The following is a 27,590-nucleotide window of genomic DNA, read 5'->3' on the forward strand; positions in this document are numbered from 1 at the left end:
TCTCCACTGGCTGGTTCCCATCAACACCCGAGTCTTAATGAAATAAAATAAAAAAAATAAATAACTACCAGGAGTAATAAAAGCAAAGCCACTATTACAAATGTTTAATTTGTGCATTCAACAAACAATGACTGCAAAAATGCCTTTGTTTTGTTATTTTTTACACCGGGATGAACAGCTGTGAGGGTTGAGTAATTGGTGTACCATCCATAAAGTGCCATATGTTCTGGCAACAACATGCACAAGCAAGGAATAAAAAAAAAAAAACTTTGTACAATCTATTTTCATCATTAAGAAACGTACATAATTAAAAACTATTGATAAAATTAGTGCTTTCAGCTTAATTGTGTACATACAGTATGTATATATAATATACCCTGCCCTCCCCTGTAGTGATTCATCTCGACAGGTCTGCGACATCTGAGTTAGTTCATGTGGGACATGCAAACTGATCAATGCACCAGCTACAAACGGGGAGTCACAACAATGTGGGAAGCAATTCAATTTGACAAAGACCTAAAATAGTGTGTCCCTCCACATCGAAATAATAATAATAAAAAAAAAAAAACACTTTTATGCACAACCCATGTTTGCTTAATTTGTCGCTGGATTTGCTTTCAGTCCATTTTTTTTTTTTAAACCTTTAAAGATCCTCTGCTGCTTCAAGAAGGACAGGACAAATTTGGTTTTGGTAGCTGTAACTGTGCGAGTCACTTTAGTGTTTCTACTTTCACTGAGGTAACAACAACAAAAAAAAAGTCAGGTTCAACACAACCAGTTCAGAAAGGAATGGAAAAAATAATCCACCTGAACAGAGCCAACAGAAAAAGTAAGTTCAGCTGAACATCGACACTAAACCAACCTGCCACTAGAGGGCGGCACACACAACACAGTCCATGTTTTGTAATATTTTTTTGGCCAAAAGGCTTTTTTTTTCTCCCCCCACACTTAACTCCTTTCCAAATACCTGCTAATTCGTTCAGCTGCTTCGGTGGCGTGTAGTATTTGATGTTCTGCCGTTTAGTGTTAAAATCTGAGGTCTCACACACAGACACTGAAACTTCAGGTGAACAAAGAAACAGGAACACGTGTTGAGGTGGGACGCAGACGAGGACCCGAAAGGAAGGGTAGTGTGAAGACTCACTGGGTTTTCAAGTCTAGAAGCAGCAGTAGTAGTCAAGAGTATTTGCTATAGCTGACCATTCAGTGACTAACATCAGTTTCAGATGTGATGGTTGCAGGACTCAACAGTGAGAGAAACGTGAGCTGTGGCGAGGGCTTGAAAGAAACCGAAACACAATAAAATATACGACTGAATATAATCTGTACAGATCAAAAAAAAAAAAAAAAACTGAAGACAGCGACACTGAATAACATGATTGTGACGTTGCCGTCTTCTCAGAGTTCATATGAAAAACATTCTCAGTGGTCAGACAACGGACACGATGACGACGATGATGAGAGTCTTTACAGGAGCACGACCCTCCTTCACTCTCCAACACAATTTCAGTTTTATTTTTTTCTTTAAAAAAAAAAAAAAAAAATTCTTCATGTGGATTAAAAAGGAAAGTGGGGTTCCTCAGGAGGCGTCTGGACTTTCTTCTCAATGGCACAGAGTTTTGCCCGAAGGCTCGGGGAGCCGCGCTCGTTCTGCTCCTCCTCAACATTTTGGGCAGTTTAAAAAAAAAAAAAACGATCTGAGCTACAGTCTTCGCTCCGTCTCTTGGTTCACAGTGTGTGTTGTGTGGGTGTGTGTTTGGAGGGGGGTTCGGGTGAAGCTAACACCAGTCAGCGATGTAATCGAAGTCAGAGAACATGTTCTGCTCCCCGGAGCTCAGCACTCGAGGTTCTCTGGGTGGGGTTAAGATCGGAGCCTCTGAGGTAAATTCGTCGTCGAAGTTGCTGACGTCGTTGGCGCCCTGGATCGTCGGGACGAACGGCGGCTTCACCTTCTTGGCCAGCAGTCCGCTCCAATCCATGTTCTGCCCGGAGACAGGGAGCGTAACGTGAGCCATCGGTTTTTAAACGATTCGTTATTAGTGCCGATTGTCTTTTAAGTCTCTTACCCTGAAGAATAGATGTTTCTTAACCTCCTCTGCGTCCTTTTCTCCTGCTCCCAGACGTCTTTCTGGGCTTCTCCTTAAAAGCTGAGAACAAACGGATGAAAAGAAGAAAAGAGTAACTCACACTGTCCATGAATTGAAGCATTTAAGTGTTTTGAAAAGGCTTCGAGTTTAGAGTTATTCATTCTGTCTACGTACCCTCCTCATGATGGAGATGGCCTCTGTGGAGAGGAACCGTGGGTAGCGGACTTCATCGTTGACAATGCTGTCAAACACCTCCTCCTCATCGTCACCTGGGAAGGGCGACTGGAGAGAAATGAAAAAGAAAGCGATGTGAGAAAAGTTGAGCTTGTATGAGTCAAACCGTGCAACACATGAACATTCGCTGACAACAACTACACAGTGATGACCTCACCTCTCCAACCAGCATCTCAAAGATGAGGACACCCAGCCCCCACCAGTCCACAGCGCGAGTGTACGACGTCTCGGTTAAAACCTCGGGAGCTAAAAACTCCGGCGTGCCACAAAACGTGCTGGTGCGGTCCCTGAAACCCATTCCTGAAAGAAACGCAGAGGCCGTTACACAAAGAAAGCAAAACTAATCATCCTCTAACGCTTGTTTGGTTGAGATTCAGAGGACCTTCCAGTTCACAATTGTTAGTTTTAAGTAGAAACATGGATTTGTTATTTTTTTTTTTGCATCAGTATTGCCCGATACATGCAGCCGATTTTTCTGAGTCGATATTTGGAGCCGATACTGCTTTTTCTCCCTCCATTTACATGGTAACAATGACACAATAGTAACAAATGTTACAAGTCTCAACTTAACCAAAAACATAAACATTTATTGAGCTCAAAAAATTCTAAGGTCAGAGAAATAGAAAAAAATAAAAATATATGTATTGGTGTACGCACCTGCGTATCAGCCGACACCGATACAGAAATATCGTATCGATATACTGGCCGGCCGATATAAATCGGTCGATCTCTACTTTAAAGGTTAATTAGAGGGTACATATATGTATTTAAAATACCAATTAAAAGTCTGGACAAACCCTTGCCTGGTAGTGGTGGTGGTGCAATATGCAAACAAAGAGTCCACAGCATGTTTCAATCCTTCAAGCTTTTAAGAAAGTTAAAGACAATTTGATTTTCATCCTTTACCTTCTTTGCAAAGCCCAAAGTCAGCAATCTTTACGTATCCCTCTGTATCCAGGAGCAGGTTATCCAGCTTCAAATCTCTGCAAGTTACAAAAAACACAAACAAGTTTATTTTGGTGAACACTGACGCTTCAAAGGAGGATTATATCCGTTTCACTTCTCAGACTTTACCTGTACACAATCTTATGTTCATGTAAAAACTGTAATCCCAACACAACGCAAGCTGCATAAAATCTGCAAGGATGAAAAAAAAAAAAGGAGATTGTGTTTTATTGGAGAGCAAACAACACAGGAAGAGAACCACACTCATCAATAAGTAGTAAATGATGATTAAAGAGCAGTTTATGTCAGAAGTGAGATTAAGTGAGAATGAAAGAAGAGGAGGAAGCTTTAATTCATCTGTGCAACAATATGAAAAGAAACTCTCTTGAGCCACTCGTGAACATTTTACATGGTCCCACTGATAAACTCATTGACGACCACGGGGGTAAAGCTGCGGTCACTCACACGGCCCTGGGCTCAGAGAAAACATCCGCGTGGATGTGCATCATCAGGTCGCCTCCCGCCGCGTACTCCATCACAAAACAAACGTGCTCCTGCGTCTGGAAACACGCAAACAGGTTGACCAGGAACGGGTGGCGGACGCTGTTGACAGTTTCAAAAATCCTCTTCTCGCACATCAGACTGGTGGAGAGGAGAGGAGAGGAGAGGAGAGGAGAGGAGAGGGTCAATACAAGAACTGATCCTGTTTTTTCTGTACAACGGGGTTTTATCAATGGATTTGAGGGGTCTGATATTGATTAATAAAATACTGTGGAAATATCACAAATCTCTGGAACCAGCAACATTAGTTTTGAGATGATCTGTTTCGTAACCAACAGAAAGTTAGTGTTTTGATATAGAAATGTCTCTAAATGAATTGAATCAGACCTTAATCTTAGAAACCACTTTAAATGTTTACCTGTCAACTTCATCCCGAGCCACAATGTCTCCTTTCTTCAGAGCTTTGATGGCAAACATCTCTCCTGTGCTTTTATATTTTGCTAACAGCACCTGGGGGCAGATGAGAAAAGCATTTTAGAAAAAAACCTTTGTAAGTAGCAAAATCAATTAATAAGTTGACACAACAACAAAAATCAACTGTTTCTGACCAAATCCTACTTCTAGCAAACCTGCCAGAAACTTTCAGCTTCTAAAAGCGTTTAAATCAATCTATCAGACACGAGCTATTAAATGCAACAATTAATCGTTCGATGCAGCCTCGTGAGTCTAATGAAACGTACTTTTCCGAAGTGACCACGTCCGAGCACCGCCACACATTTGAAGTCTTGGAGGCTGAAGTGAAACTGTTCTTCTACCCTGCAAAGAGATCAGTGTGTTCAGTGTCAGCGAGTCGACACCAGGGGGCGGTGTTTGAGCCAGGGAACCGTTGACGGCCTCACCGGCAGCATGTCACAACAGGAGGGTCAACAACAGACAGGGAAAGATGTCAACAACTGAACAACAACAACTAAAATGGTGGCTAGTTGTTATTTACAAAGCTCGGTGTGTTGAAACAAAATTAACTTGGGGAGAAAGTAAAATTAAACAAAATATCCGACTTGTCTTTTGTTTAACTTGAATGTGAAACTTCCTCAAAGCCTTGTAAGTGGCCTCAGCACAGCGAGCACACGGCCGTCCCACCTTATGTCTGTGTCTTTCTGGATGGCGGTGAGCTCCAGGTCTGGATGCTGGATCTCCTGCTCCACCACTCCATCCATGTCGGGAATCAGCACCTTGCTGTTTCTCTTGTTGAGGAAGTCGAATGAGGCGAGCGCATCCTGCACAGACGACAGAAACTTCAACACTTAAATGTCGGCTTATTAAAAATTCAAAGGGGGACTAATAGTTAAGTTACAGCCACAGCTGTTGAGTCTTTGACAGCGTTTTTCAATTTTATTTTCTTCTTCGTTTCTCTGCCTTGGAACTTAAATTGTTTATTTGAATTATAATACTACAGCACAGTTGGACCAGAAGCAAATAAACGGTTGAAGGAGTCATATTTTTCATGTGCAGTCAGTATTTTATTTTAGTTCAGAACTACTGCTTTTTGTCCTGTTGACTCATTATTTCAGAGCCATCTTTGTCCTCTTTGGCTCAGGACAGGCAGTTTCAAGTCCATGGTAAATACAAAACCATGATTACAAAACAAAGAACTTTAAAAGCTCCACACAGAGCAACCTTGGTGGCAGTTCAGTGTCAGCAAAGGTCTCTCGGTGACACGGTGGAGTCTGGCTACGATTAACTTGATTTTAACTCAGAATAAAGGAGATGGTAGACGGCAGTGGGTCACGTCTAGTAGCTTTGTGCAGGTTTGCCTTCATGTTCTCCTCATTTCTGCAACCTTTGGAGCTGTAATTTGTTTCATGGGTAACTTGGAAAAACATTTAAGCACCTCCTAAAACAGGAAGTCAGGCCCCTCTGGTCCACTGACTGAGATCTGAGTCCCGGCTGAAGTCTGTTTATTCAACTTGGATGCATTTAAAACATGTTTTTTTCTGTGATCAAAAACTGTAACATGTAACATACTCAAATCAATCAATTTATTAAACTATGAGAGTTTAGCCCTGATGACATGAACACATGCAGAAGTGCTATTTGAAGTCTTTCAGTTAAAGTGTGACTATTTTTATTTTATTAGATGAGTGATTTAAAAATAATAACAACCATGTGATTTTTCTGGTACAAACTTTTTTGCCCTGTTAATTTCTCGTGTGTCAAAACTGGCTTTTCTTGCTTGGCTGGATGTTACTGATTCACAAGAAAGCACTTGTTTTATCTTTACAGGAGTGACACATTGTTTTAAAGAGCCAGGGTGCAGGATTTAGTGACAAGTGCCAGTAAGCTCATAGTAATCCAAAGAGTAACCCTCCTTCTCAAGCGTGACTCCAAGACGCCCGCTGCCCTCTAGGTAGCGTCCGTTGGTCTGTTTTGGTCGACTATAGAAAAAATGTTTTGTTTTGTTCAAAATAAGCTGCTCCCACTGTAGATACGAACGGTTCATTCTACAAACAAATATATTCCTGGGTGATTTTACACTAATAGAAACATAATCATGAATCCTGATCCTGTTTGTGCTAACAGATTGTCCTAAACTCTACCCAGTGGCCCTTTAGATAAAGAGCATGTGGCCGTGTTGCTCCTACATCTGTGTTTACATCAGCTCATAGTATCGTCATTGACAACGCTATCTGTAATTCCTGGAACACTACTATACCTGTACTTCCTCCTTGTCTGGGATCTTATGCTGCACCAGTGGTTCTCTGATGTCATCAGGTGCTGGGTAGTGTTTGGGTCCTGGTGTCGGCTCTTTGTCAAAGTCCAACTTGGTCACTAGAGGGTCACTGTGTGTGGACGAGGACAGACAGCTCAGTGCTCTGGATAATAACACTATGAAACTTTTTGTGTCCTTTTAATATCTCTTGTGTGTGTGTGTGTGTGTACCTGTTGGGTGTGGGGGAACCCGGTAGGCTGCTGGGCCCAGTCTCCGCTGCCTGCGGGCTGAAGGAGTTGGTGCTGACGGTCGGTATGGCTCTTCTTACCAGACGGCCCCAGGTAGCGATGTTAATGTTCATCTGAGGGGCTCGCAGGAAAGTCTTACCTGATATGGAGAAAAGCAAAAGAGACGCAAAATGAAGATTTTGAAAAGCAAAAACGATGGGAAACGGGAGAAAGAAAGAATTCTGCATGTACACGAGTAATAGAAATAAAATAACTGCTTTTAGCCGCCTAGCAACAGAGTTGGATGTTAATATGACTGGACACACCATTCAACAGAGTTTAAAAAGATTAAAGACAACAATTAGTCACCTTGTTGTTTTGAGAAAATCTTCTTTTGTCTTTGCAACTTTGGTCGTCTCTCAATGACAGGGTTGAAAAATGTTACCTAAGAAGGAGAATAAAAGAGAGATAAGAGATAAATGTGTGCATTTATGAGTCATCCAAACAGGTCTGTGTGTGTTTGTACAAACATAATAAGATGCACTGCAATCACACCACAAAAACTGATCTGATACAGGGATCAAAGTAACGTTACATGATTGTATAGATACACATTTTCTGTCTAAATCAGGTCAAGAACAATAATAACTTTCTTATCATAAAACCGAGTGCATAATGAGCTGCATGTTGTTCAAATGTGACCTGTCAATGTTCTTTACTTTAGTTATTATTTTACCATTTATTATTACATGACTAATATTAAGAAATCTTTATGATCAGCAAAATGCTCAGCGCCCTTTTGAGGAGGTAGTTGGTGAGAGTTTACCTCAGCAAACAACATCCCCTGTGGCTCCAGGTACAGACACATTCCATGACGCTGGTTGTCCAGGAAGTCCTCCAGCCGCAGGAACTTGACGGCACAGAGCGAACGCCAGTCCCGCCAGTACACGGAGATCTCCAGCTCGCGAGACTACACGGCGACATTTACACACCGGCAACAAACATGAGAGAAACTCACCGGCCGTGTTGCATAAAAGCAACACTGAGTCAACAAGCACACGTGCAATTCGAAGGCAGAGATGTGTGTCCTTACCCGGTCCAGTTCCAATGTAAACTTCTGGTCCCACGCCTGGTTGCTGACCGGCCTCCAGCTCGTCTGTCCAACTACTGTGTTGTCCAACTTCAACACTGCACTGATCTCATCTGAGGAAAAGCTCTGAGCTATTAACAACATCCTGGCTGTCACCATAATCCAGCCGGTATTAAAATAAGGCTGTTTCTTTGACTGATGTGTTTAAAAGTGGGGCTGACGTCGACATAAGTTCTGTGTGTTAATTTGCACAAAATCAATAAGTCTTCTTCTAAGTATTCTTATTACTTATTCAAACAGTGTACGAGGGTCAGGTGTACTTACTGGAGACCTCCTCGCTTTTCGTCAGGTTCCTTGAGCTCACGCTGCGGTTTCGATTTGCTCGACTGATGAAGGACGAGCGTGTCTCGCTGGGGCTCCAACCAGGCAGAGGGACAGAGGCGGCTTTGGAACGACCTGGGACGTTTTCCAGAAGATCCTGACAGCCCATGAGCCTGACATCTAACGTGCCTGGAGGTAAAGGAAGAACAGCAAACACCTCTGGTTCACAACGTGTCCTGGTTGTTCCCAGACAGTTTTACATATATCAACTGATATATGTAGATAAATACACGTCAGGGTACGATGAGTTAGTCTAATCTGTGTTTTAAGTTTCATTCAGGAATATTTTTAGGCCACAAATGTACCATCCTACTTGCTAAATTACTAGCTACTAAGTTAATCTTTTTTGTAAATAAGTATTATTTTAATTAAATTTAATCCAAATGGGTGAAACAGGAAGTTGATATCAATCTTTGACCAAGTTGCTTCTTTCATAAAAATAAATAACCACCTTGAGCTCATAAATAGTATTTCAGCAGCATAAGAACATCATGTTACCTGTGAGTGCTGCAGGCTTGGTCACGGTGCTGTACTGGTTCTGTGTGGAGATGATGCTGGATCTGGGACTGAGGACCGGTGAGGACAGCAGGGACAACTCTTCTGCGATAATGCTGCTGCGAGGATGGTTTTTAGGCAACTCGCTGAGGCGCTGCTCCAAAGAATATCGCAAGAGGTCGAGCTTTTGACTGGACTCATTAAAACGGGCCTGGGCCTGGAGACGGGAATCAAGGAAACAAAGGTGGGAGGACATTAGACGGCGATAACATGGCCTATTTCACTTTGGGAGAGCACAGCAGCAGTGCAGGGATCGATTACATTCCCAGTCTATGAGACTCCATTGGCAGTGATGGGACTCTTGTTTTGTCTTGTATCAAATCACTGCTGAAAATGAGGGGTTTACACACATACAACCACCGACACACACACAGACTCATGAGTCTACCTCTGAATGTGCTCTCTTTTCTGTGACTTTTCCCGAGCCTAAGAGCTTCATGACGTTCTTGGCTCCCTCGGCCACCGCGGACTCTATCTTGGCGTGGTGACACAGCTCCTCCACCCGTAGGTCTAACGGGCTGATGATGGACTTGTCTAGAGGACAGGACGGACGTCATTCTTTATTTTGATACAAATCTGTTGTGTAAGTTTGTGCTTACTGATGAAACGAAAGCAAAGGCTCACCCATCATATCGTTGCTCTCGAAGCTCAGCTCGGTGGCCTGGCTGGCCTTGAGGATCTGCATCCTGATGAACTCGATCTTCGTCTTGCTGTCTTGAAGCATCTGCTGGGCCGTCGCTAATAACTTACGATCCTGTGAACCAAATCAAAAACAACCCCTGCTTATCTAAAGCACGGTATCTCTAGACATACTTAATGTTAAAACAGTGTTGTGTCTATGAAATCTGGCCACCAGGACTTCACACGCGACTCTCGGCGCATGCCGTCCCTCGTCACTCATTGTGTTTTGTTGTTGTATGTAACGCTCACAAGTTCATGCCCTTAATTGGAGCTAAAAACAAGTGACCTTATGGAAAATGTTATTCACATAAAAAAGGAAGGTGGAATCTCATTGTGTGCTGTTTTTGCTGAACCTCTAATACGTGCTAACACACACACACACACACACACACACACACACACACACACACACACACACACACACACACACACACACACACACACACACACACACACACACACACACACACACACACACACACACAGTGAAGTAAGCAAACTCCACCCCGAATTCCTGTCAAGTTTAAATCGTGGTCGTTGATAGCGACGCGTGCAGGAAAAAACCTCCGTCCAACAGGCATTTCCTCTCTGACATCATGACAGGACTATTTCCAACTGGAAGGTGCCTCTGTCTATTGAACCGGGGGAACTCGCTTACAAAACACCGTGGACCCCCCCACCCACCCAGACAGACAGACAGCGGGTGTCAGGTGACAAATTTCAGTCGCCTTTACTGCAGCACAGTTACACAATAAGGCCCTGCAAGTACCACTTGTTTTGAAACATTCTATTGAACACACAATTGAGAACGGCCTCTCAGAAGACTCGGCCAACTGTGGACACCAATTAAAGACAAATATAAAGTATCACGTCTAGAAAGCTTTATAAAACGGCTCATTTCAGCAATGCTCCACATCACACTGCATTTTTAAAAGCATGCGAGCAGTTGATTCTGGGATGTAGCCTGACCCAGACTACTTTAATGAGACTATATTTTTGAAGTACATGATTATATATCAATAAAACAATCTATTTATTCATGTGCACATTTATTTTTGGAATACGTTACATAAAAGAGTTCATTGTTGACATTCACACTGGCGCTGGCAGGCAGGTATTACTACCTTTAAACATAGCCACAGCTGTTGCTCTGTTTCCAGCTGGGTGACACTGACTTGATTTGCATTTAGAGTGTGGACTTGAGAGTGGTGTCAATCTTCCCAACTCTGGTCAAGAAAGTGAACAAGCCTGATCCTCAAAATGTTGAACTGTCCCTTTGAAAGGATTTTAGAGGAAGAACGTAATCAATCTATGCCACATTAAATTACACCGGACATAAAATGCAGACTAGCAGAGTAGAGATAATACTACTGAAACCCTACACTGCACTATACCACAAACTACAAAGTGGTTTCAATTACTACTGGCCAGCACAAGTTGAACATGAGAGGCTCACAGGGCTCCAGCTGTTATTACCAGACCTGGGGACTTACGCTCACCTCCCGACTAAATTATAGTTTTCCGTCATTCTGAGCATTAGACGGGGACCGTAGGAGCTTTGTGAACAAACAACATCGGGCATGACACGCAGCATGTGTCAGCACCTTCTTATGTTCCCCCTCCCCTGCAGTGACGGTGCCAGGTTACAGGCTGGAGTTCAGACGAGGAACGGGGCAGCCCGATGCAGTTTCATGGCTTTATGTTAAGACCAACTAGCAAGTCTGATCATTTGTTCATATGATATTTTAACTAAGGTTTGCAGGACGATGAATGAAGGATTTTAAATGTTGGTGAATTATGTAAATTGATGTGAAAGAGCATTGTGGTGCAGGACCTGAGACCATAGGCTCATATGAGGCATTTTCATGTAAATCTAATAGTGAGTCAACGTTACAGCTGAGAGGGTTGAAAAGTTCACTTAAGGTTGACTTTGATTACTAGTTATTTCTAAATTACAGTAATAGGTGAAAAAGATTTAACCTGATTATTTTATGTACCACTTTATTTCGTCAGAGATGGTCTCTCACTGCAAAGCAGTGAATATGACAACTATGTAAGGTCAGCGTTGGACCAGGATCAGGTCGGTTTGAGAAGTGAGGCTGTGCTCCCTTTGATCAAACCAGTGATTCAACTGCTTGATGAATGAAGCTGAGGAAAACCTGCTTAAATGGAATCAGCTCAGGTACAATAACGTTATCTCTCTTTCTCAAGGCTGATGATCCAAAAGCAGCAAGAAACAGAGAGAGCCTATTTTAGTTTTGTTTAGTCATGTCTCTCTTTTTAAAGCTCTTGTGCGTTGGAAAAGAAAGAACCCTACAGAATATGTGTGTATGTTGTTTTTATGCCTGTTTGCCCCACTGAGTCACTGTTTCAGGCACCATAAGCAATTTGTCTGTCAAATGGAAATGGGGTTGAAACTAAGCCCGTCCAGCTGTCGCTCGGCTCTGAGCAGACACCGTGACCGTTAACCACGGCTCTAAATCAATGCACAGTATCTTTATTGTTGGGGAGACATTTTACAGTATCACCAGCTTGTTTCTTCCAAGATCTCAGCACTCTCTTTGGCGAGTATAATATTATTTTTAGGAATAATGTTCAGAACAACAGAAGAAACATCCAGCTGTGTGAAACTGTATCCGTTTCATAAAATATAACTGTTGTGTGTGATTTGAACACGCTTGGCAGTTTGACAGGAAAGGAGCTAAAACCTGAATGTCAGGTGAACCCTCCCCATTTTCCGTGCCTACCTTGGAGGGCCCGTTGGAGTACATCTGAATCATGTTCTCTGCTCCTTGTTTGACCTTGAGCTCGATGTCGTTCTGCCGTTTCAGGGCTGCCAGGCGGCTGCTGCTGGTGCACATTCTCGCTTCGCTGTTAGGAGTATCGGGGGTCAGAGGGCATTCTGGGTAACGACAACAAAAACAAAGACAGGTTAGAGTGTGGTTAGAGCTATCTGGCGACAAAGACAAGGTGTTCTTATTGAGGTTTGTCACAAATATGCAAAAACAAGCTCTGATTTTTGGCGGCGAGCCATTTTTAAACGTTGCTACACAGATTCGCGGCTCTGCAAAACGACGCCTAACTTTTCCCACAAAAACGCTTCAGGTAGCGACTTCAGTCGACGCATCATGTTCCCAGAAAAGTCTGCTGTTCATAATTTAATGCGGTTTGTTAGTTTGTGTGACTAGAACTATAATAATAATAAATTAGTAAAAGTAACACAAATGTAGCCTTTCATTAGCGACTCTCAGCAGTGCGCTCTGTTCAACCCTGTAGTCATTTCTCTTTTAGGCAACGCAATAAAGACAAACGACAGCACAAGTGCAAACATGCAGAGCACGGCATCACTGTATACGTTAATGAGGAGGAAACACAAACCTTTGAATTTTTTTAAAAACCCAAAATGATGTTGTGTTCAGATCCCACAAGCTGCTAGACAATCCCAGCACCATTAGGCTCATTTATTTGTAGGCATTTGAAATACATTCACTAATACACTTAACACAAAAATGCACAGAGTGATACACAAAGTGAAAATGAAGAACAACCGCCTTCTACCCACGAAGGTGGACCGCAGCACTGAGAAATAAGATCACTGTTTGGTTGTGTCGTTTTGTCATGTCTGGACACGAAAGGTGCTGAGAAAATCACTCCCTAGAATGAGCACACAACACAGAGCACAACATTCACACACAGGTGAGTGTGTCAAAAAAAGAAGAAAAAAAAAACCCGCCCAACGTCTCCCAACTTGACTCGTCAGTTCAGTTTCAGAGTTAATGTCATAAAGGAACTTCTTTTAGAAAGATCCCATAGAGAATAATATTCATACAAAATAACAGCCCATTGCTATGAATGGAAATCTGTTAGCTCAGTTATAATATATTTTTTATTTTAAGTCCAAAGACAAAAGACAAGTCCTATGACATGTAACAAACAGGTGGAGATCTTCACTGAAGGTGTCTTGGGTTTATCCAAAGTGAGCTTGACTTGTGTTACCCTAAATAAGGAGCGGTAAAGAAAATCAGTTGTGCTCCGCGCCCCTCCCAGACCCAAAAAACAATAACCAGCAGGAGGGTCTGTGATTCATTCAGCCTGGATGTCTCATCAAAACATTGTTTAATGACTCCTTTGAACACCTGTGGGATATGGGAAATAAGGAAGCATGTGACTCTTTGAACTGAGAGTCTAAATGATTCATCTAATGAACCTTAATAAGCTTAGAGAGCGTCACTGCTGGGGTTTCTATTAATGGGCAGGAGAGGAGGATGCTGGCCTTCCCCGGGGCTGCCCTTTCCTACGCAGAGATACTCACGCTGAGAGGGGCGGGACTAGACCAGAAAACCAGAGGGGGCACATGTCTGAAGAAAAGCCTGAGGAGCACGATGGGAACTCACCGGGAGCTTGGGGCAAAACTGACAACTTAGTTCAGCAAGTGTGCTGCGTTATATGAATGAAGGTTGTGTTAAATCAAAAGGAAACTTGTTAGTGTTAAAAGGCCCACAAAAACACACATGTAGACGTGGTCCATATGTCATGTAGCTTATGTTCGGGGCTTCACTCTCTGCGAGGGGGTGCGGTTTGTCTGAGATCAAATCGAGCCAAGAATTCAAGGACCCCCACCCTGTCCTCAGTGTGGTTCAGCCCACGCTGGGCAGTAGGACAAGACACTGAGCTACTGAATAGCTGCAGGGCTGATGTCATGCTGGACAACTGACAAGGGGAACCCTCCCTCAGATTAACCCCATCTGTGTCCAACAGGAACGCAGCGCTAACAATACTCTCTAAACAATGACATCATGACTGGGAGACCTGGACACACAGCTGGTGCGAGCGGTTGTGAAATGATGATGAATGGAAGAAACGGCGATTGGGACCGGACTCTTTATGAATGAGATCAGATGCGATCGAAGGACCTGCCCGGTGACCCCGCTTCGGGGCCGCTGGTCCCAGACAGCGTCTGAGAGCGAGTCGGTCCATTTCTGGCCTCGGGCTGAGTGGTGGAGAATAACCAGAGCTCCCTCAACCTTCTCCTGGAACAAAAACACATTCTGGCTGCTCACAGCAACTCCTTCCTACTAATTCAGGAAACAAGCGGCGTCTCTCGCGGATTCGGGAGCCAAACATATTTCAAGAAGTTGTCTCATGTCTGAGGAGCTCAGCAGCGTTCAGTCCCCCTCCATCATTTTGCAATGGCCAGCGACATTCCACCGGTGTTGCGTCACTCAAAAAGAAAGCCCTTGTTCACCAGATAGAAGGTCGCAGAGTCAGGCTAAATTTGTTTCCACTTAAGATAACCATTTACCACGACAGCCTCCCTTCCCTCCTCCAGTACACACACAAACATCCCTCATCATCTACTTCCTAACATCAACCCAAGCGAGGAAATGTGATGGCAACTGGCAGACAAATACCATTCCCTCTCTTCCTGAATTCACTGAGACGCTGGCCACCAACAACCATCCTATAAGTCAACTACTGTAACAAAACCATACTGAATATACACACAGCTGTTGTGGTTTACTCTCCGAATTCCATTGTTGTCGACAAATGCACAGGAGCGGGCTTTCAGCAGCCTCACGGAGGAACAATCGACAGCGCGTTGTAGCTGTCGCTGGAATGCGGAGTGCAACAATGTCAGCCTCTGGAGAGTGAGTCACCTCCAAACACTCAATGTGCTCTCTGTGTGTTTGCATAGGTGCTGCTCTGACACAATGCTGCCGAAACAATTTACTTAGTGATACTTCACATTTACAATAAATCAATAAGACGGCGCAACAGAGACGGGAGTAACCGGAGGACGGGCTGGTGTCGTGTGACTTGTTTACCTTTAAAGCTGAGAATGAATCACGTTTAAAATTCCCAAAACAAGAAGAAGAAGAAGAAGCCTCCTTCAGTGATGGAGGTTATACTACAGGTGTAAACATGATGACATGTGTGGAGATAAGATTCTGTTTCCTGTGTCTTCTCGTCTCAAACCAATGATACACTTGAAAACATAAGGATTTATTTTAACAACAATTATCTAGGTGCTTAAAAAGACATTTAATCTATCACCTTATCAATTAACTGACTATTTTTAACATCTAACGTCATCATGTGACCAACCCGTCACCACCCTCTCCCAATACAGACACACAACTACAGCATGTCTGCTATAGCATAGCATTAGCTTATGTTGGCGTTCCTGCGTTGTTAATCATTACTGAAGTCTTTGTGGAGTTACCTAGCAGCTCCTCAGGGTCTTTGACCACAATGTGGGCGTTGAGCTCTTGTAGCTCCTGGTGAAGCTCCTCAACCTTCTTGTTAGATTTTTTCAGCATGTTGTCAACATAAGCCAGGCTCTTCTTGTCTGTGGTGACCTGAGGAGTGAGAGAGGGCACTTGAGGATATTTGACAAACACGGTGTTAAGGGAAACTCCAATGTGAGTTTGTCAGTCGTATGTACTCGGCCTCTGATAAAATCTGCGTGACGTCACCTAATAATCTGGACGAGACGTCACGTCTTTGTTAGCTGGAAACTTTACTTTGAAAGATACAGGTATTTCCCAGATAAGCTAAAATATGTCACTGACATCTTGTGTTCTTAAATGCTGACCTGCGCTACCGTCTTAAAATCATTTCTGACTGTTCTCTGATAAGAAACCCAACCACAGAATAAAAACCTAACTAAATATTAAGACTGTAAACCATAGTTAGTGATGTTACCTTTCGCAGGTTCTCTGCTCCTTCTTTGATCTTTAGCTCTTTACGGATCTCGCGGCGGATCTGCTCCTTGATCTCATCCAGCTTCTGTTGGACCATGGTGTCGGACAGGTCCAGGTTGTGTCCCAGGCCGAGGCGCTCCGCCACCAACTGGCCCCTGGCGTCCCCCTAGAGGACGACACGAGAGGAGGAGGCAAAAGGGGAGATGAGGGAAAGATGTAGAAAGTAATTCAGAGGTCAGCGAGAGAGGAGGAGGAGAGGAAAGAGGAAAGGGGGGATGGTACAAAAAGGAGGGCAGGACAGACAGAGGTCAGTGACTTGCTCAACAATTTAAGTATGCGCGCTGGCAAACCAACGGTTTAAGGAGATACAAAACAGTCCAGGAGGGAACGAAAGGCAGCGTTAAAACAAGCTAATGCTTCATAACGCATTTTGCTTTTGTTATGAGGACCAATCGAAGGAGGAGCTACAGACAGTTTCATTCCTGCTGCCACAGCCTTTCTTGTAGTCACAGGTGAAGTTGGAAGGAAATCTTTGTCACCGATAAGCTCACAACACACAATTGGGGATTCATTATGGGACGTGTTTAAACAGACACAGAGAAAGAAAGTACCTCTGGCATTAGATAGTCCTACAACCAATCAGACCCATTCTGTTGTCAACAAAGTCAACTCCATGGCACTGCGGTGAAGTCACTGACCCTGCAGATATTTATCAGAGTATGATCACCCAACGGAGAGACTCACAACCAGCTACTCCCACAAAAACTTTGTGTGTAGTGAACACTATGGGCTGGCTTCCCATGTCACCAAGTGAACAATAATTAATTGTAATTATATCTGTCTACATGTTTCATTTGAATGCATTTGAAGTAAAAATGACTGACCAACACTGAAAATATCTAAAAACCAAACACAAGGTTCATAGATCCAGCCCTGGACGCCCAACCACTAGTTTGGCCTCAGTCCAACACAGTGGGTTGTTTTGAACTTGAGCCTTTCTGTGTTGTTTACACGGCTCCTGTCAGTCGACAGTGACCTGCATCCTTAAAGGCATCACCTTAACTGGAGAGGGATTAGAAGTCACTTCCTGAATGCTTCAGCTTTAAAAGGTCAACATGAAGACACAGTGACGTTCCACTGGTTGATCCGAGGATATGTCCGGGACCAATCAGTTTACTCTTTTTCACCACATGGTTTAGGTTGAAAATATATTTTATAATGGGATAAGGCAATCCTTTATTATTACAACTATGAAATAACATTTTATTTCAGCCTTAACATTACTCAAGAGTCTTCCAGTAACCCAAATATATATAACCTGAACTCACTGTGGCAATAATCATTTCTATTAGTTCTATTAGTTCACTTCTATCCATTGTTAGAAAATGTGTCACTCCAGGTAAAGGCACCGAATCTAAATTTGTAAACCAAACCTCGTTGCCAAATGGCTTTAAATATGTAGAAATTAACTTATCCCAGTAACTATCACAAAATCTGCCTGTCACATTAAACTCATTGTGACTTTAATATAAAATAAAGTAGACAGATACACTTAATCAATCAGAGGGGTACAGTTTCTACAACTGGCAAGGAGAGGATGCTAATGATGGATAAAGGGAACAACACCAAACGTCTAAGCTTTACCAATCGTTCAGTCTTACCACAACTTCATCGGTTTCAGCCAACTCCATCTCTAGATCAGTGGAGCAAACCAGTCCACGCATGTTCTGCTGTCCAGCTAAAATGTTGCTACATGAACTCCAGTGAAGTTCTGTTGTCTAGCAGCAGTAGGAGTACTGGTATGCCCGTCTCAAAGGTTAGGCTACGCCATGGTCGAGAGAGGCTCTTTCCAAAGCCACATTCATTAACTCTACTAGTATCTGATTCTCTGCAGCTCTCCCTTTCTCACACAGACCATTGACATCAACAGGGAAGATAAACCGTCTGAGCAGCAACAGCCAAATCCCTCTTAGCTTCTCACTCTGTGAGGTCAGCGCAGCCCAGAATGGGACCTAATCTCACTCCAGCGGGAGGACTGTGTCTAAAATTAACCCAAGTTAAAAACACAACGCTGGCTGTCCGCTGTCGCCTTACCCCCCGGAAAGAGACTTGCGCGTCTGAAGCGACGCCCTAAGTGTAAGACGGTTACAACGCAGGAAAGAATGAGGTCCGTGTGTCGGCGTAGGTAGCGGTTAGGTCTGATGCTGTTTTCAATCTACTAATAATACCAAGAGTAAACAAGAGCACATCATGAGTTATCCTGGAAGGCTGTCACTGTAAAACACAAGCAACTATTATCGTCAAACACGGCCCAATATTCCCCCCCCCAACAGTCACAAGTGTTGGACAGTATTTGGACAGATTATCCTCTGTCAGTGATTCATACACTGCTGGTTGTTTTATCGAAACTGTATATGCAGTTTTCAGCTCCGACCATTAAATGGAATATATTTCTTGGCCTTGTTCATTTAGAGCCTGCAAGTAAAACATAAAATTAACTTTTCACATTTATAAAGAAAGATATGTCAATAAAAATCCCAATATTTGCAAGCTCACGACTGATTGTAACGTTGACTTGTGCTTTAACAAAAAACTATCAATAAAGAATAATAATGACGTTTAAAAAAAAAAGCCAATATATGATTGTTCCCATTGCAAAAAAATGTTGGGTTTCACTGAACCCTAATGCTGACCTCACCTCAAACAAAGTGCCTCCACAAGGAAAGAACCTTTATTTCACACGACAAGAGCAATAATCTTACAAAGTCAATTGATTGCACGACACAATAAGCATCAGGATTTAAGCGATTAACAAAACAGTTACCTGAATAAAATGCTGAAATCTCGTACTCAACCTCTGATTGATAGATTAACGGTGGGAAAACACATCAGTTTCGGAAAGATAAGGGATTTCCACGGGCGCAGTCATTCCCTCCCCCAGCCCTTGTGAAACACAGCCACTTTCTTCTATAGGTGCTCACTTCAGAGGAAACTTCAGTTTGGACATATTCCGGTCCAGAGGCTCCTTGATGACTCATAGGTAAAATGGAGGTCACGATTCAAGAGGTGGGGAGTGCGTGTGCACGGGTCTCTTCTTCAGCTCCATCCCATGAAAAACTTGTTTGCGCTGTGGCTGTGTTTGCTCAATGCGGCATGAGGACAGCGCGAGGACACCCAAAAGGGCCTATTTTCTGTACAACAATGCAAGGAAATCCATGAAAGGCCAATCAGATAAGGTGGAAATTAATCAGCTAGGAGCCCCGCAAGGCCTGCATTTCAATTTGAGATCAAACTGAAAATAAAGTACATTGTGAGAACGAGAACAGGCGCTCGTTTGCAGGATAAGCTTCACCTCTTGTTTCTCTGTCACTGAAATACTTCCTTGAGTTCCTCTTTTACCTGCGCTCCTTTTTCTCGCTGCGTGAACGTATTGCATAGTCAGGGGTATGACGCCATACCGGGAACTCGAGACTTATTAGGTTCAAAGACGAGCGAAGCAGGAACTGTAAGCAAATGTTTCCACTCATACCTACAATGCACACAGTTTATAATGAATGGAGGAAACTTCTCCTGCCATTGTGACTCTGCCAGTTGCTCTGTGAAGTGTTCAGGACTCACAACAACTTAAAGACTGCAAACAAGTATTAAAAAAACAAGAAGCAAACTGTTTACTTTATCAGATGGATAAAATAAAGAGTAAATAAAGAGCCCTATAAAACAAAATAAACTAAATGAATAGCCGTCACTGACCTGCTGGCAACCATTAAGGACTTACATTTAATAAAACATAATAACAGGTTACCACCTAATGTTGACCGTGTTAAAGAGCCCTTTTGGTGTCTGAAACATGAAAGGAAACTGTGAGGTAAAAGCAAACATTAGGCCTGAATCTCAAGTATAATCAGGTTAAGTTGCTCTTTAAGCCTGAAAGCTCCAAGTCCAACAACAAGAGCTCCATTGAGACAATAGGACAATGGAAAAGTTGAGGCCACTATCCAGGCCCTCTCGCTTAAAAAGCCAAGCCCCTGCCATTTCAATGCGAGGCCTATCTCAGCCTACAACCTGACACCCGGCCTATCTTACCCCACAGCTGGCTGCAGAGCGCTGACCACAGCCTGGTGCTCTGCCGTGGCCAGAAATAGCAACACAAGCTAATACACATACATCCTGTATGTGCAACCTTCACACTAGCCTCAAACATGTCCCATGCTAAGTCCACTGTAGCCTGTGTCTTGCATTTCAAGTTGCTGTTAAAGGTCATTCGTGAGCTGCTCTGAGAGCGAGTGACCGCAGATCTGACACTACAATGTCACAGAAGAGAACAAGTGGCGAACTACTCTGCAGCACCTGTTGACTTAGTCTGGTTCAATGGTTCAGTCCTCTGTGGTAGATGTTAAGGTTTTCGCTTGCTGGGCTGGTCCGCGATAAACATGAACTACATCCATCCTTTAATATTAAAGACACACATACCCCGACTAATTAAAAGTCCTTTTGAGATTTTTTTAATGCTATTAAAAACATTTAGCCCTGGGTGTTGATTCTGTCACCATCAACCTACAATCATAACACTGCAAATATTGTGTCAGATTTCACCAAAGCTTGTTCTGACAATGCGAAATATAAGGTTTGATTTTCATATTCAGATAGGGGCGGGAAAAAATATCGATACGGCAATATATCGTGATACTCTTCCGATACAATATCGATTTAGAAACAATTTTAAAAGAAAAAGTAATGTTTTGGGCCGATCATGAACAACTTCCGCACTTCTACCACCACTTTTTCTCTACAAATGCAATAAATTGGAAAGGGATTATTTGGATTCATTTTGTTTTTTGACTCAGTTTGTCCAATGAATTATCACTATCGTCCTATGCATACACATAAGCTGCACTTAAAAGTTCTAGGTGAACTACGTAGAATATTGCAAAATCATAATATTGCATCGTATCGTGACTCAAGCATTGTGCATCGTATCGTGAAGTCCTTGTCAGTACCCACCCCTAATTCAGAACACATTCAGTGAGCTTATTTAGGGACAATCACTTAAAATAAGATTAGTCCTTAAATGCTCCACCAGATAATAAAACCTGTGGATCTCTGTCCTTATGACAATTCTTTGTCTTGTATTATTAATGAATTAATAAACTTAAATGAACTGAGACATGAGAATCAGAGCAAGTGAAAAAATATTACTCACCTTGGAATCTATGATAACGCACTATCTCACACTCGTAGGAATCGCATAGACCAGTGACACTGCATAGCTCATAGCATAGTACGAGTATTTTACTCTATATGCACCTTTTGAAAAGCCTGTTTTTTTTTTATCTCAATTTTTGGGTTGTCAACTGCATTTTAAGCGGTTTCTTATTCCATGCAGCTCGTCTCTCTGTTCCTCCTCTGCAGCACATATCTGATGTGGTGTTTTGTAAGTAATTAAGGTTATTAAGTGCACATTGTGCAAGTTACATTGCCCTAATGCACGATTCCAAGAAAAACTTTTGGATTTGCAAAATTCCCACCTACGGTGCCAGTCCAACTACCGCAGGTGATACTGTCAAGATGAGTCATCCACACACATGACATGACATTGGTATTTTGTGCAGCCATCTGTGCTTAGTAAATTTTCCCGTTTAGATCAGGACAGCAGACCATCAGCACCGCTCTTTTCCTCAGCGTCAGTCAGTTCTGGGAATGAACTACTGCTAAGAAACATTTGAACTATTACTTTTCGCAAGTCTTATCTGCTGTAACCAGAACTCCCCCACCATTCCCATATAAAACGAGTAATAGAGGGCGAGGGATCGGGCTGTTCTCTGGTTTAACGTGAATCCTGGAGGCTTTAAAACAATGTACAAAACGTGATGTGTTAATAATTTGTTACGCGGATCACTCGCACTATCACTTCATGTCATGAAGATGGGTTTGAGGGCCTGACGTCAATCAAGTGAAACCACCTTATCTAATGAGTCATGGCTGTCCACAATGAGACATGACTACCAGGTTTATTTTAAACTGCACATTCTTGACAAACACACACAAAAAAGTGCTGCAACTGAGTTACAGTGAGTGTACAAGTTCGTCTAGTCTGCAACGAGCTTGAAAAACTTTACGTCAAGCAAACAAGTTGACGTTTTCGCCTCGCAAATATGTCGTAATTTGTCATTTTATTCACACTAATAAAGTCTGAACACACGACGGTGGCTGTTTATTTCCTCCAAGAAACACATGTTAACTTCACGTAACGTTAAAGGCTACAAACCTGAGAGTTAACGTTCAACAACTTTTATCTGACTTAAACGCAGGCAATGCAAAAGTTAAAAGTTTGTACGACGACGGCGGATACTTTAACAAACACAACAGCTTCCGCATAAAACCGCCGGGTTGAAACTTGGATATTTTATCAGGATAAGTTGGATAATTGTTTCCCAGGCCTCGATCCATGGATAATTCCCAGACAGCCCTTTGAGTCCCAGCAGAGGCCCTGGACTTTAAAACAACACTACTAACTCACAGAGACCCGACTTTAATGAAACAAACCCCTTTGCTGACTTCTAACTGAACCTCTGGAGAAAGTTTGCGCACTTTTCGCAACAGTTGTCAACTTTTCCTACCTGCACGGAATCGGCGGCCATCTTGGTTTTCGCCTTTGAATCAAATCCTACGGGGAGAGAGGAGGGGTGGTGGTGGCGGCGGCGGCGGTGGTAGTGGTGGTGGCGGTGGACTCCAACAACAAGACTTGTTTCAAGTTTCCCTCTCTGGCGACAAAAAGACTATTTTGCCCAAACCGCGGGTCATCTCGGGCACAGGGGTCTTCCCATCTCGTCTTCACGCTCCTTTTGCGCGGTCGCACCGTCCTAGCGGAGGCCCGGAGGGTGGACTGGTGCTCATAAATTTAAAAAAAAAAAAAAAAAAAAAAAAGAAAAAAGAAAAAGCTGAAGCATAAATCTGTCCCAGTGCAGTTGGAGAAAGAGGCGGTGGTTAGAGTGGAAGAGTCCGCCCAGAGGAGCTGCTGTTGCTGCTGCTGCTGCTCTTGGGATGGGATGGGCCGGGATGGGCTGGCTGCTCTCTGCCCGGACAGTCAACACACACGTGATCCTAAACTTCACAGGGGCCGGACTCACCTCATGCTGAAACAACCTGAAACCCTCCCTCCAGGAGTAAACACAGCCAGGCCGGGCTGCTCAGACTGAGGCTAAAAACAGGCCAAATCAACTTAAAAAGTCTTGCATACATTGGGTGAATAATAATGCACACATTCCATCAACACATTTTACTTGATAAAAACACAAGGGCCACGTTATTGCAGTTTTTCATTCATTGATATTATGCAAAGCACATGAACCTCAATCTGTAGTGGTTTACATATTACAAGTTGGATGTGTGTTTTGCAAAGTGCCATAAAGCTACGCTCAGTACAGTAGTTGAGTAAGTGTATTCACAACTGCCTGACTGAGTCTGTGATATTATTAGATTGTTTTTATTATTGTTATTATTATTATTGCAGGGGCTATGTAAACACAAGGCTACGTAAACAGCATTCTAAAGCTAGAGTAAATAATCTCTTTATTTTAGGATCCCACTTCAATGAAGTACTTGTAAGAGTCACATTTGAAAGTGACTAGTCGAAATCTAAGCAGGAAAGTAGAGGGGGGTACCCAGATTTGAGCCCCAAACGTGGGTCGAGCCCTCTCTTTCCATATTGCACAAGTTTTCGTTAAGCCTGCCTGGTAAATTCACACAGTGCTGCTGCAGACCGGTCTGGAAGCCCAACATTATCAGGGTTAAGTTCCTCAGCTTAACAAAGATCAGAACTACATGATTTTAGGCTGATAGCACACATCATTATTAGCTAAATGCATTTATGATAATGTCAGTGGCCCTGGCCGTTAATGTTCAATCGCAACTGTGCATCGTTAGATCATATTTTATAAGGTTATGACATGTTTTACGATTGTAGAATAGATGTTGTGGAGTCGAAATATAAAGCAGGATAAGCAGAAACATTTCAGTAAAGTACAAGAACCTCATAACACTGGTCAAACAATACTAGATAATATAATTCAAATCTAAAGGATGGCTGCGCTAATGTATAGACCAGAGCTCCAAAGAAACAGAGTAAGACTAAGTCAGGAGGAGCTTCAACGAAGGAGACCACAGGACAAACACTTAACTCTTCTCACTTTGGCCAGTGCATGACATGTCACACCTCAGTGAGGAGACTTACTGCCGCATTACATAACCCACAGGGACACAGTCATCACACGCCATATGTCTCAGAGTCTGGGCTCTCTCTGTGCTTATGGCGCAGTGTCTCAAACATTTATTGGTGTGGACGACAACTACCACTGTTTTTTTTCAGCCATAAACTCACAATTGTCTCCTCAATAAAAAATGACACATGCCCCGTTGGGCAGACTTATGAGTTATGTGTTCAAAGCCCATGTCTGCTCTTTCCTTCTGTCTCCATGGTAACATCTGCAGAGGACAGGTCCTTCAGACGGAACGTGACTGTGTCTCCGTCCTTCACGTATAGATATAGAAAGGCTCCCAGCAACACCTTTACTCACAGGTTCTCATCGAGAGGCCGCTGATCTTTATCAAGGGTAATTGTTTGGTTTATAAAAAGGGGCAAGTATGAGCCAGTGTTTTAAAGACATATGATGACTGTTCATGGTGTTTTTTTTCCTTCAAACTACAAAAAAAAACAAAAAACAAAGAGGATCTAAGCAATTGTGCCTAAAAGTCTGCTGATATGATACTTTTGTTGGTGATAAACTTAGTTTTGTGAGGTCAAAATAAGTTAAACGGTCTTAAGACACAGTAGAAGACAATATAAGATGAAAGAAATTGAAATTTGCAAAATGTCCGTGTGACATTAAGTATATGAGATGAGGCGAGTTGACAAAAAGCCTGTATGATGTTTCATTTGAGCACTTGACACCTGATCTCTCCTTTTTAGATATGTTGCCACACTTTATTCAGTTGTGCTCTCAGTGAACTTTATTTATTGATTTTAAGCAGGATTAGAGAAGCCAGTAAAATAGGAGAGGAGTTTAAATTCAGCTGCAATAAAAAGGAACGATTCAGGTTGGGGCGATATCCTCAGAATATTTGTGCTTGTTCATTTCCTTCGCACAAATCATATTCATTCACTTCAGTGACCAGAAAAAATAAATAAAAAACTTTTTGGAGTGGGGTTACATTTAATTTAACACAACAACCTCTAACAAAATGAATGTATTCAGGAGTTGAGGTGTTCACTGGTGTTTAAACCCAGTTAATATAAAAGATCAGAGGGTGTAGAGAAGTTGTGTGTCAGAGGTGAATTGGTTCTCCAGTCATTGAGGGATACAGGTAAAAACAGCAGCATCACAGTAGTAAACACATATTTATATAAATATCTGCTCACCAATAAAACAGGGTTTTATATATATCTATATTTATTTATTTTATAGCAGCTCCTCTGATTTTCCCCGTTGCAGCCTCATTAAAGTGCGCAGCCCTGATTCTAATATTAAAAGGTCGGCTGTAACCGAAGCTCCAGCGTAGTAGGGGACACTGTTTATGTGGGTCACAGTGTCAAATCTCAGGAACTGTAACTGGAGACCGATGTGAGATTAATTGGGATGAGGCTAATAGCTGATGCCTGTGCTGGGATTATCTGAGAGCAGGGATGAGTAACGCGGAGCGGCAATACTGGCTCACGTAAACTTTTCCCTGACCCCTGGTGACTCCTCTCACATAACCATGCTCCTATTTTAGTGCCCTCCATTTACGTTTATAGCTGCAGCAACGGAGGAGATGCTGCGTGTGCATATTCTTGTGGATGTCATGTGTGGCTGTAAAATACAGGTTAACCAGATGTGTGTTTTTTTTTCTTACAGGCTGCAGAATATGATTGTCTCGTTATAGTAACTACTAATGCTGAAGAATGAGAACGTTTAGTGTGGAAATAATGGTGCAGGTGTGGACCTTGCAGCTCTTTATCTCCCCCTGCAGGACACTGGTGCTGAAACAAGGCAGCATCCATTTTCATAGGATCACTCTCTCCTTTCATTACCTAGTTTAGTACTCCAAACATGTGTATTGAACTTAAAAAAAAACAAAAAAAAAACACACGCATTGTAAGTTTTTTAAATCTTCTGTGTATTGTTTGTCAGTCAAAAGATGATGGCAGCCACGTCGTCTTCATGATCCGTCAGACATAGGAGAGCTGTGGAGAAGGCACACAAAAACCGAGTGGTAAACTACTACACTACAGTAAGATAAAATATTTTCAGTATCGATGGAAAAGTCTTTCTTTGCATTCACAACAGTTACACTGTTCTTGATATGACAGAGATAAATTCAGGGGTAACATTCGACCTCCTCCCGGTTAGTTACTTATCAAGGGTGATACAAAAAAATAATCAAAATACCCCCTCAGCATTCAAGAAGGTGAGAGGAGAACTATCCCACACCCTGTTACATCAGTCTGTTAAATATAAAGTTGCAGCCGGTTAGCTTAGCATAAAAACTGGAAACAGAAAACCATTTCAGAAAATCCACCTAGCAGCACAGGCTCCAATGCAATACTGTTCGCATTAGTGCATACTCACCCGTCTGTAACTACACAGGGGACAGCTCGTCTTCCACAGCCCCCACGTTACACCGGCATGTTTCTACAGTGAGCCAGAACGGACAAACTGTACACGGCACTACTACTACTCCACTACATCCTATCCACTGGTAGCCTGGCATAGCCAAACTCAGACTCAAGGGGCCTGGTAACATGCAATTCAGATTTCACAATGGGCTCTGTTTCAGTCGATACAATGATACATAAATACTGTCAAATGATTTGATTGGCCCAGCTGATGTTTGTCTGAGCATGATTAGCTCCCAACAGAGGGACTCCAGGCAAACTTTCAGCCATAAAAGACTTGTAGGTGGAGCTTCCAGGAAAATACACTGGTCAAAAAATCACTGACTTTACAGAAGAAAATAAAATGGTTATGCCTTTCCTCATTTCCGGTCCTTGTCCCTGCTGTAGTTTTATATTTACTGTTAACAGGCTGATATGAGAATGGCATTCATTTTCTCATCAACTGTCAGTAAGAAGGCAAATGGACAAACTTCTCAACGTCGCTTAACTAGTCTTTTGAACGGCAGTGGAAAATATTAGTGGGAGTCAATGGTTTAAAGGTTTCTACAGTAGAAAAAAAAAGCAGCATAAAAATAACAGAAATGAAGGAGGTGAAGGAAATTTACAATCCGATACCACGTCCAGATCACTGTAACCAATTAGACTGGAAATTAAATGGTTTTAAAAAGTAGTAAATATTTACAGAAGCAGCATCCTCCCCTTAGTGTTCCTTTTGACGTAACATTAAGTGTAAAATCGTCATTGACTGCCCACGAATGCCTCTGGGCAAAGGTGCACATTTCACACTTCAAGCAGAGTATAAAACATATGCCCTTGCCCCAGTG

At 42.6% G+C, this 27,590-nt stretch overlaps 1 protein-coding gene across 2 annotated transcripts; it reads right to left on the minus strand.

The window, feature by feature from the left end:
* Positions 1-89: 89 nt before the first annotated feature.
* Positions 90-23,129, minus strand: pkn2a (protein kinase N2a). Of its 2 annotated transcripts, none has more exons than XM_047588988.1 (23): positions 22,733-23,129; positions 16,117-16,281; positions 15,635-15,770; positions 12,159-12,313; positions 9,355-9,484; positions 9,119-9,264; positions 8,674-8,887; positions 8,119-8,304; positions 7,798-7,907; positions 7,531-7,674; positions 7,074-7,149; positions 6,708-6,864; positions 6,481-6,607; positions 4,908-5,044; positions 4,508-4,583; positions 4,186-4,277; positions 3,732-3,908; positions 3,396-3,458; positions 3,228-3,304; positions 2,479-2,621; positions 2,262-2,369; positions 2,067-2,147; positions 90-1,982 (listed from the first exon to the last, which is right to left on the minus strand). In XM_047588988.1, the coding sequence occupies exons 1-23, from the start codon at positions 22,751-22,753 to the stop codon at positions 1,779-1,781; spliced, it is 2,925 nt and encodes a 974-aa protein (XP_047444944.1). In that variant the 5' UTR covers positions 22,754-23,129; the 3' UTR covers positions 90-1,778. The 2 variants fall into 2 exon arrangements, with proteins under 2 accessions (XP_047444944.1, XP_047444943.1); XM_047588987.1 differs by lacking the exon at positions 22,733-23,129 and adding an exon at positions 17,777-18,157.
* Between the last annotated feature and the right edge of the window lie 4,461 nt (positions 23,130-27,590).

Source organism: Mugil cephalus, chromosome 7 (genome assembly GCF_022458985.1).
Source record: "Mugil cephalus isolate CIBA_MC_2020 chromosome 7, CIBA_Mcephalus_1.1, whole genome shotgun sequence".
In the NCBI taxonomy this organism is placed as follows: domain Eukaryota; kingdom Metazoa; phylum Chordata; class Actinopteri; order Mugiliformes; family Mugilidae; genus Mugil; species Mugil cephalus.

Excerpts from the sequence above, each read along its gene's own strand:
- pkn2a (XM_047588987.1), bottom strand. The coding sequence starts at position 17,839 with ATGCGTGGACTGGTTTGCTCCACTGATCTAGAGATGGAGTTGGCTGAA. Across the intron at positions 7,150-7,530 it reads AGGGGATGTTGTTTGCTGAG|GTAACATTTTTCAACCCTGT; the intron begins GTAAACTCTCAC and ends TCTCCTTCTTAG. Across the intron at positions 6,608-6,707 it reads GGTTCCCCCACACCCAACAG|TGACCCTCTAGTGACCAAGT; the intron begins GTACACACACAC and ends GTCCACACACAG.